Genomic DNA, 10933 nt, shown 5'->3' with positions numbered 1-10933 from the left:
TAAATTCCATTTTTTATTTTTTAAAATAGTTGGGTAGTTTTTCGGAGATTTATTCTATGATTTCTTAAGTATATTTGAACTTCTGAATATTAACATTTTCCAATTTTCCTTCCTCGTAATCCAATTAGCGTCACGTAGAATGTTCGACATGACGCCACGTCAGACTAAACTACCTTGAAAGCCAACCAAGGATGGAAGATAATCGGTTTCAATAGTTAGTCTGGTGATAATCGGTTTCAATAATCGGTTGAACAATCCAAATCATCCGGTTTTCTAGCTTAAAGAGGTAAATGACCATATCAATACCATTCCGATATGGGCCGGAATGGCCAATATATCTTGTAACAGTAGTTAGTCTGGTGTGAAGGTATTCTCATCCTGCACAGAATTTGATAGGTGGACTTTTAGCCAGCATTATACACTGCTAATTCTACTGTCTATACCTTAGGTGGTGAAGAATTTAAGCAGCCTCAGCCATAGGTTTAAAACTTGAAATGGTAAGGCTATCTCTAGCACTAGCACCTCACATATCTCATTTCCTATTTCACCTTATATCTCAAACTTCACTTGTAAATAATATAATCTACGATATAAAACAATATTTTACACGATCATATGCATGATCTGCTATCTATTGGCCATGCATGATCTGCTATCTATTAGCCACAACCTAACTACAAAAGAAATCAGACCACGGTGCAAAACATTGTTTTGGACCACTATATGCTTGATCTTGTTAGCCACAACCTAACTATCGTAAAAATCCAAGCTATAGCTCAAGGTTCCTTATAAACAAAGCGGGCCTCAGGAATGAACAAGAGGGTGTTTGGTATCCACCTTCTAAACTTTAGTGAAGTCACTTTTAGTCCCTAAACTGCCAAACAATATGGCTGAAGTAAACCTCTCAAATAGAAATTTTAGGGACTAAATTTAGTTCCTAAAATTTAGGAGGGTGACTAAAGAAATCAAACATGCCTTAAATATGGTTACAACATGAAACAGCTGTCAGTTTACAGTGCTGAATCAATCACCGGAAGGATTCCACGAGCACCTCAACTCAAGCCAACACATACAATTACATCAGCAGTTCAACATTATCATACAAACGCTATAATCAGAAGGGGACACTAAAGTACAAGGACCTGCAGCCTTGACCTCGCCTCCGCAGCTATATTCAAGTGCTCCTCGTCAGGGTTCTCTCTCGCTGCCGCCAGAGCTTCAGCATATGTAACCCTTTCCTTGTCTAGCTTGTCGACCTCAATCTTGTCAATTTCACTCTGAGCCAATGTTTTGTGCACAGCTATTAGCTTGACATAGTCAGTGTTTATTGCAAAGCACTTAACCAGTTTTCGTTGTGCAAATATTTCCATTTCAGCATCAATAATAACATTGCAAAAGAAAAATAGTACTCCAATTATAATGTATCAAAACTTCTAGTGTAGCATCAAATTCTTAGTGTAGCATCAAAACTTCACTCCCATATAATTGACACTTCCAGATGCGGGGAGTAAGACAGCTCCCGGGTATTATATTAAGAAGAAGAACTTCACGCAGGTCGAGAAAACCCCCGAACCCCTGCCCCACCCATACACAGCGGCACCGTAGCCCATGTGAGAAACGACAGCGACCAGGGCCTTAGACCTGTGCTTTAACGTGGAACAGACGAGGGGATTTTTTTAACCACAACCAGAAATTCGCTCCCACGGGAAGTCGAACCCAGGACCTGAGGAGTGCTACTCAGACCACCTAACCAACTCGGCTAGAGGCCCTTTAGCACCTTCTATTGGTATATCATAATACAAATTTCAGAAAAATAGTACATCATAACACAAATTTCTAGTATAGCATGAAAACTTCACTACCATATGATTGACACTTTTACGCAATTTATTTTCGAATTCCAAAGAACCTTGTATTGGTATACGGTACTGTAAACCACAGATACACACACCCAGAGTGTTTCTGTGACATTTTAGATGATGCAAAAAAACATCTTAGACAATGCAATTGGTGACGAGCAAGGCAGTTCTATGAAATGGCATGTTAATCCCACAACTTCAAACGCCATAAAAAAACTAGTATTCCATCCCTAGCTTTAGTTAGACAGGTCAATGGTGCTCCAGGGATCCATACTCACCATTGATTGAAGTGTCTCTAATTCATATGATGATGGTATTATATCATCATAAGAGTCACCTGAAACATTCTCTGAAATTTTTTCGAAAAATACCATCAATGAGCTTATCTCGAATCCCATATTCGACATATCTCCTTGAAGATCTTCGACCTTTTTATTTGACATCTTCACCTCCCATTCAAGTTTCTCTAAAGACGCTTGCTTGTCTGCAAGCATAATCTGTAGGAGGACAAAGAAAAGATCAGGTGAAACACGAAATCTTTTCCCATCAGAAAAATCAACAATCTTTAATTTTAGCATCCTTACCCCCAAAAAAAAGGAAATTTAGTATTACCATATGTAAGTAGAAATTCGCTATATGTAAATCATCTCAATAAGAAATATGCACAACCATTTATATACGCAAAAGTAACTGTAGATTACTCAATGTCTAAATCAAAGGGTAAGCTGGAATTGAACAAATATTGATTCGATACAGGGCAAAACAGCAAGCATAGCTAATTTGCAGTATCCTCAAAATGAGGATAAAGAACTTATAACTTTCATAAACTGTGTCATGCTGTTAAACAATCAGTCAACAACCCAGGTTTGTTGATGATATAAAAGTTATGAACACACATTGCAAATAAGAGACAGGACTATATATGCATGAACTGAGTGTAACAGCTATGGCTTTGTGCATAAATCATGTGACGGACTTTATAACTATTGTAGATTTTACAGACATATGCATGCTTGCTAATTCAGAATAGTAATTAATGACAATCGGGCAGCACTTCACCTTTGCATCATGCAACTGAGAATTGGTAGATCTGATCAAAGCTTCTTTGTCAGCCACCAGGCGTCTGAGTTCATCGATAGTTGCATATGCTGCATTCATCTCAGTCACAGAGCTCTCCGCAGACCTCAGTGCCTCCTCCTTCTCAAGCAGCTTCTTTTGTAGGTCATTGATCTGCTCGCTTAGCACAGCAACCTCATCCTTGGGCATATTTTCAGCACCTGACAGAGATAATGGCACAACTGAACCGTTGTCGCCGTTAGAATCTGGGGTGCTCTTCTTGGCTATATCACCAGGGTCTCTCCGCTTTTTGGCTGATACGCTCTGTGGCAATTTGACACTTTTCAAATCGCTTGCCTGTCAAAATAAAGCATCCATCCTCAGGTTCATCACTACCAAATCTAAAGAGAAATTGTCATGGTAGTTTTACAAAAGAATCACATATACTGAGGATTCAGCTGCCATTCATCAACATCAGGCTACAAAATATGTGAAAGCTGAGATGCTTACAAGATCTAGGGAAACTGTTATTGTGCGAAGGTCTAATTTGAATGAGGGGAAATCAGCCTTAGGCTGCATTTTTGTTCAGTCCTAACTAACTAACGGCGGAAACCGACAGCTGAAGGAAACCAGCAATTTAAAACAGGAAACATATATATTCGAACGTAAGCAAGCGACGCGTGAATTAAATCGACAAATCCACAAACTAAACTATCAAAGGAACAGAAAGAAAGACATAGGGGTAAATTAGGGGGGAAAAGGCGGTAACAAACCTTCTTGGGCGGCGCCGGCGTGTAGACCAGCGAAGCGCGACGCGAGTATGCCGGGTTGACCCTCCGGTCCTGCACGCATGAAGAAGCGACACAGGATAACGGTCAGGCAGCGCATCGACAAGAGCTCGCGGAAACCTCAGTAGCCCCGGCGAGATCTAGCACGGCACCCGCGAACTCACCATGAGCGACTCGACGAGCGGCACCATCTCGACGAGGTTCTTGAAGAGCACCCGATCCACGTTCCCGCCGCCGCCCTCGCCAGCCGGCCCGCCGTTGCCGGCCTCCGCCGGCTGCGGCTTGTGGGATCGATCATGCATTTGGTATCCTGTTTCGAATCGAGTCGAAATTGGAAAAGGAGGAGGTGGAAATGAAACCGCTGGGAATTGGGATGGGAATGGAAATGGGAAAATGGTCGAGCGATGTCAGTCTGACAGGCTCGGGTCGGGGTTTAAGGCTCTCAGAGGCGTTGGGTTCGGATGCCGACCGGGTCGGCCCCGCGGGCTTGCTTTTCTCTACGATTCGAAGCTTGGAGAGGAGGCTTGCCGGAACAAATAGAGATGCTGGCTTTCGGCAGAAGTGCTAGGCCACTGATTGCGAGTGGTTACTAGGGGAATTGCAGGTGGGATTGGGTGTTACGCATATAAAATTTGCATCATACCAGATACATGATACCGGATCTCACCTTCATTACTATTTCCAGCAAACTCTGTATCTCACTTTCTATCTTATTTTCTATTTCAAACTTTATTCTACAAACAGTGCAGTAATCTACAGTACAAAAACAGTATTTTGCACGGTCGTTTACACGGTCTAGTGGAGATAGCCTAAGATAGACTGCTCTATCAAATTCGGGGCGGGCTACAGCTATAATCGACCACTGACATAGTAAGCAAGCATTTTTTATAAAAAAATAGTTTTGATTTTTCTACGTTTTAAATAGGAATATTACATTTCAATAATTAACCATTAAGAAGATACATCTCTTTAAATGCAATCAACCTCTGAGAGGTTTTGGTGATCAATGACAAAACAAATAAAGACTTTAACAAGTTTGCTTCTAGTATATGTTTAAGTTGTGTAAGATAAAAAAAACACATGTGATATTGTAAAGCAAAATAGGGAGCTTATGGTTAATAAGAATCATGTGTATTTGTTGGTCACTTGTTCTCAAATGTTGCGAATCAAGAACAAGGCAACACAATTGCCAAAGATTAAAGATCTTCGTCCTCCGAAACATTATCTGCTCTTGGATATAATGATCTTTAGACGAAGGTCATGAAGGGCATGCCTTCATTATTTATAATAATATAAGAGTACATAGAGATAATGAATGTAATCCATCAGTTCATTCACATATGTATTTCGTAATGTATATATGAATATTAACAAAGTTTACATTACGTTGATACCTTCGGGTTGCTCGAAGATGTTGACTCGAGAGCAATTACAATCCAACGTGAACAGTACGGTGGAACTGTTTATCTATTTATAGGCACGGAACGCAGCCTGGATAAAAGTACATTTATGACCTTAACATTTGTTCATAACTATAATATAAATCGTCATGGACTAACTAGTCTTTTCCTCTTCAGCTCAGCATCATGTCTGGTCTTCGTCATCACTTTAAGTCGAAGATGTTATACTTCGTCTATAGCTTTGGCGTTCATTGTTATCACCCTCGGGCTGTATCTTCGTCTTGAAAACCTTCTGTAGAGGGGAAGACTTCTATCATGAACCGAAGCTCCATGTAGTGATCAATATTATGCTAGAAGCGAATGATTAGTTATGTTTTTAAGGACATTCGGAAGAGGAAGGCCCCCAACAGTAGCCCCTCACAGTATTAATTTGTTTCTTTGTAACAAATTTAGACTGCGATATAGACGAAAGCCTTTAGCCGAAGGTCCGAAAAACACCTCCCCTTCACTAGAATAGCGAATCATTCTGAACTGTGGGTATATGTGTACATTTGGGCCGCCCGGCCCGGCACGGCCCAAGCCCGAAAAGACTCGTATTGTTTGAATTTCGGACCGGCCCGGCCCGTTTGAATTTCGAGCCGTGCCGGGCTGGCCCATGGGCCTAGCCCACGGCCCGGCACGTAATTGCTTAAACGTGCTGGGCTCATTTCGTGCGGCCCAAAATTATAAAAGCCCGAAATTCAATTTTTGGCCCAAAATTCACATCAAGGCCCGAAATTCAGTTTTTGGCCCAAAATTCACATCAGGGCCCGGAATTCACATCAGAGTCCTAAATTCAAAACAAATTTAATAAAACAAATAAAAGATAAGACAAATAAATTTGACCAAAAGCAAACTTAATATGTGTATTAAGTTACTAGAGCTATGCAATGACTACCTTGTTTACAAATCATTTTGTTAGAAGAAAAAAGAGTATAGTTAGGTTTAAACAAAGTTCATAAGTTCAGTTCATTATCTAATGTTCACAACAAAACTAAAATTACATCACATACTCTAATTCAAAGCTACAAAAAACATCTAACTAGCATTATCTCTAGCTACAAAAGTGTGGAATGAAATGTGGTTTTAATAAATATATGAGCCTTTTCGTGCCTCTATCTGAGCCATTTCGTGCTGTCGATACCCTGAAACTAGGGTACCCCTTACTGCTGTATAAAAACGCAGAACCCACGCGGCTATTTTTAGTCGCGTGGTAAAAGAGCTGTATGTGGGACCAGGCCATGACTCGCCCCAGCCTCGGGCGACTACTCTGGGCCAGCAACAGCACCTAACCCCACCACATGGGCGGATCTGGTGCCGCTACATGTCCAGAGAAAGTGACATATTCTGAGGGATCACCAGTGAGTCCGGGCCCCCATGGGAAGGTGCCAGACCCCTGTATATACGGTCTGGGCCTCCAAGTTTGGTCCAGAACCTCCACGTGTGCAAACCGGACCCCTGGAATGGGATCCGGACCCTCTGTATGGGGTCCGGGCCGCCACAATGGGGTACAAGAGTTCCAGGACAGAACATACCCGGGCCTTAATTAGGACCAGGCAGGGGTCCGGTGCCGACACGTGTCCAGACCTGATCTGATGGGATCCGGACCTTATCACATACACTCCTGCTCCCCGCCCAGGCGGAGACCCGATGCTGCCAGGTGGCCTACTGCGCGCGGCGTACGCCAACGGGCGAAACCTGGCATGAAGCCTCTGGGCTACGCGCGTCTTTGCATTCATTACGGATAAGACGTGTGCCTATCCATTCCAGTGATAGGCGGCGTGCCTAGTCCACGCTGCGTGGGTCGTGCTGTTACTCACACGTTACCATAGCAAGGACAACGACTTGTGACGGAACCTCCCAAGTAATTAGGCCCACCTACAGTTGTCCTTGTCCAACAGACATCAGACACCCTGTAGATGTTCCTAAATCACTTGACAAGTTCAGTATCTTCTTTCTTACCTTTCCAAGAACGTTTCACCCGTCTTGCAGACATTACAGAACATCGGAGATAAAGAAATGCGGAAGTGATTACATAACTTACATTTATTTAAAAAGTAAGATCAAGTTACTTATTACAGACCAGAGTTATCCTAGGAGTGCAGAGTAATATTATTACAATACCAAGGGAGGCAAAAACTCCTCCCGATAGTTTTTAAACAAAAGTTCTATATGGAGGACCAAGTCCTCCCGCGGCTTCACTCTTGTTTTTCTTCCTTGGGAACCACCTTGGAGCAGAAGCAACAAAAATTTGTCGCTTCCTCACCTAAAAACAACAGAGGGATAAACCCTGAGTATGGAATTACTCAGCAAGTCTTACCCGACTGAGAAAAGACTCTCAAGGGTATGCTGGTTAAGGGACTCAAGGTAAGGCTTTTCAAAATCAAAGACTCTGTTTTGCAGAAATGCTTACTAAAGTGGATCCTTAAAATCCAATTTTATTTGTCAAGTTAAGTAGAATTACCTATAACTAGAGTTATTTCTACCCTAGTTCAATCACTTGTCCTGCACTAGCCAATTTCTTAACAAAACCATCATCTTTAGTGGAATGCTACGTGTAAGTCAGTGACCAAGTCTTCATAACCGCGAAGGTACGGCGATCCGAATCGATTATACTCAGCTGAGGATCTCCAATCACACGACATATGTAGCACTTAACCCTTGCATATGTCAACCCGCCACCGGGGTTCTTAAAACCAGATCAGGTTCACGCAAACCGGGAGCACAGATACACCACCGTCCAGCCTCTTGCCATGGAGGGTACACGCTACTCCCGCCACCGCTCCACGCCCATTTCGTGTTATCTTATTCTGGCCTTAGTCTGCCCGAGGCAAGGCTTACCCATGACGAGGCATGTGACCAGTTAAAGGGTCCCCGGTCAGCAGGCCTACATCGAGACGGTCCTTAATCGACTCAGACGGAGACACTACACCGAGACTCCTTTCTCGTGCAAGTCACCCGCCCGGTCTCGGCTTAATCATTTCAAACCCAAAGTTTGGTACTGCCAACCCAAAGTTTGGTACCTGGTAGAGGTACATCTTTTCCGATGTTGAATCCATCAAGGCCTTTGACAGATTCACCATCAAGTTTTATTTTCGAAAACCCTTCCACTTTTGCCAAACATCTTTTGTAAAACAAATCCTTTTGTTTTTCTAGAGCAAGGCTAAGCATCAAAATCCTTTTGTAAGACGGGTGATCAAGGAAGGTAATCAAATTCAAGGAAGGTAATGCAGGAATTGTTTAAGCATTCAACTCCTATCACCTAATGCAGTAATCAAGTGAGAAAGATTTTAAAAGCATCAAGGAGGTGGCAAATGCACCGGGGCTTGCCTTCGTTAGTAGGTGAGTCAGGCTCGGACCCGCAGATATCGAAGTAGAAACAATTGCCAGCCTGAGAATCCGAAGGTGGTGGTGTCTTCTCTTCGGTCACTTCAATCTCTTCTTCGTTTTCTAAATATAACCATATAGGTATATATATAAGAATGAATGCCATGTAATGCTCATGAGAGTGCGAAGATAATAAATATTTATTATCTAAGTGAAAGTTGCCTAGAGGGGGGGTGAATAGGCAAGTTAAAACTTTTTCAACAAAAACTAGAAGCAAACTGGGTAAAACTGAATTGATCTCGAAATTCACCCAGTTAACTTTGGAAATGAGATGTTCTAAATGATCCACAGGGTTCAAAGTAGTAGATCTGAGAAGGGCACTTCTCAAAATCCACACACCAAAAAGATATAAACAATCTTCCACGGAATGGTGAGAGAACGAAGAACATGAACAAACACAATGAGCAAGAACGCAAGAGACACAAGATTTATCCCGAGGTTCGGTCACACCACAAAAGGTACCCTACTTCCTCGTTGAGGCGCCCACAAAGAGCCGGGTCTCTTTCAACCCTAATCCTCCCTTTGCCGACCACAAAGGTCAAGCTCACACACTAATCTTTGCTCAAACGAGCGGGTAATACAAACTTTCTTATGGTCTTCCACAAGATTTGGAGACTCACAAGAGACACCTAGTCGTCTAGGAGCTAGAAGCTCCAAGAGTAATGAATCCACAAAGAACTCGATGTTATACCAAAGCTCGAATCAAGAAGAAGAGCAAGAGAGATTTAGAGATGAAGCACAAAACCGCAGCTCTCAAGCTCACTCAAAGATTTCTCTCCAAAGATTTGAAATGGGAGAGGCAAGAGATGTGTGTGAGAGAGAGGGAGGTGTTTCTTGGGTTAGAAATGGAGTTCAAATCGTGCTCACTACTTTGGGGAGAGAGGTAGGAGGTAGTATATATAGGTGGAGCTCAAAACTAGCCGTTGGGCAGATTTTTCTGCCTGAGACCGGTTGAACCTCCCCCTAGGGCGGTTGAACCTCCCCTGGCAGGCCTGACAGCCTGTCTGCCAGTCTGACTGGCAGACTGACGCGCAGACTGACCTGCAGACTGGTCAGGGTTGACCAGACCGGTTGAACCTCCCCCCAGGGCGGTTGAACCGCCCCTGACACCTCTGGCGACCTGTTTGCCAGTCTGACTTGCAGACTGTTGGTCAGAGGTCAGAGGGGTCAGAGACCAGCTGAACTGCCCCTCAGGACCAGTTCAACTGGTCTTGACCAGAGAGTTTAGGAGAGAAAACCCCAGCTCAACTGCCCGGAGGCAAGTTCAGCTGGTGTATGGTCAAAGAGGTTCACAGCTGAAGTTGAGTTCAGCTGAAGTTGAGAAAGCTCAACTCAGCTGAAGTTCAGCTCAGCTGAAAAGCTCAGCTGCAGCTGAAGAAGCTCAACTCAGCTGAAGTCAAGTTCAGCTGGAAAGCTCAGCTGCAGTTGAAGAAGTTCAGCTGCTTTTCAGCAAGAACACTCTAGGTTTCTCAACCCTAACCACGGTCAACCATAGAACGTTAAAGAGATTTTTGCTTTTCAAAAATAGCTTTTGAATAGAGAGGTTTGAGCTTTGGCAAACACCAACCTTCTTTTTGGATCCCCCTTTATAGAACGACGATTCCTATACTCAAGTTAAATAAAATATAATGAAGTAAACTCCTTGAGTCATTGGTGTCTCATGTGTGATTTCTCCATGGCATTGCTTCATAAGGATCACAAACATCTTTGTCTCACCTTTTGAAGCAAACTCAAATCAAACCCAGTGACTTGTACCATATCACCTTATATGAGTTCAAATCATGGCTTCAAGTCACCTTACTGATGCATCAACATGTTATAACTCTTCATAGCTGATTAGTTCATCGACTTAGTGCAAGTACTCTCTTCTTCACCTTAGCCATGGTACCTCGGTCTACAAGCCGTCGCTTGACCTTCACCTTCGCTTAGTTCCTCGAAGCCCTTTCCTTGCTATCTTCACCCTATCAAGCCATTCTTGAGTCACATCAAATTGAGCATCCATTGAGAGAATCATTTCTTCAATATTGTGAACCTTTCTTGAATGTCTTCTAGATATAATTGTCAAGATCAATCAAGCTCTAGTTTGATTCTCATAGAAGCATATATGGACTGACAGTAATATGGTCAAGCCAATTCACGATTCCTCATATCTTATTCTCTTTGGCTTGACCAATCCTCTAAATCACTTTGTCCTCTATTCTGGTCATATGTATGTAGTGATTTCTCAGGTCTTGTCCATATATTCAAACCAATATAGAGATCATATTATATCCATTTGCATTGTCTCATTGGTTATTTAACCTCGTGTTGAACCTTTGTTCACTGATCATTATACACTATTCAAGTATGTTCATCATACTGAATTTCCTGTTCAACACTTAGCAAACTCGTTAGACCTTTAAAT

The 10933-nt window shown here is 42.6% G+C and overlaps 1 protein-coding gene across 1 annotated transcript; it reads right to left on the bottom strand.

Annotated features, from left to right (window-relative positions):
• Positions 1-958: 958 nt before the first annotated feature.
• Positions 959-4193, bottom strand: LOC100144300 (TMV-MP30 binding protein 2C). Its single transcript, NM_001122869.2, has 5 exons — positions 3868-4193; positions 3689-3757; positions 2919-3272; positions 2138-2356; positions 959-1277 (listed from the first exon to the last, which is right to left on the bottom strand). Exons 1-5 carry the CDS (start codon positions 4003-4005, stop codon positions 1128-1130), a joined length of 930 nt encoding a protein of 309 aa, NP_001116341.2. The 5' UTR covers positions 4006-4193; the 3' UTR covers positions 959-1127.
• Between the last annotated feature and the right edge of the window lie 6740 nt (positions 4194-10933).

Source organism: Zea mays, chromosome 9 (genome assembly GCF_902167145.1).
Source record: "Zea mays cultivar B73 chromosome 9, Zm-B73-REFERENCE-NAM-5.0, whole genome shotgun sequence".
Classification (NCBI taxonomy): Eukaryota; Viridiplantae; Streptophyta; class Magnoliopsida; order Poales; family Poaceae; genus Zea; species Zea mays.
This window is presented reverse-complemented; position numbering and strand designations above follow the sequence as displayed.

Excerpts from the sequence above, each read along its gene's own strand:
- LOC100144300 (NM_001122869.2), bottom strand. The coding sequence starts at position 4,005 with ATGCATGATCGATCCCACAAGCCGCAGCCGGCGGAGGCCGGCAACGGC. Across the intron at positions 3,758-3,867 it reads CGCTCGTCGAGTCGCTCATG|GACCGGAGGGTCAACCCGGC; the intron begins GTGAGTTCGCGG and ends TCATGCGTGCAG. Across the intron at positions 1,278-2,137 it reads TAGAGACACTTCAATCAATG|AGTGAAATTGACAAGATTGA; the intron begins GTGAGTATGGAT and ends ACATTGGCTCAG.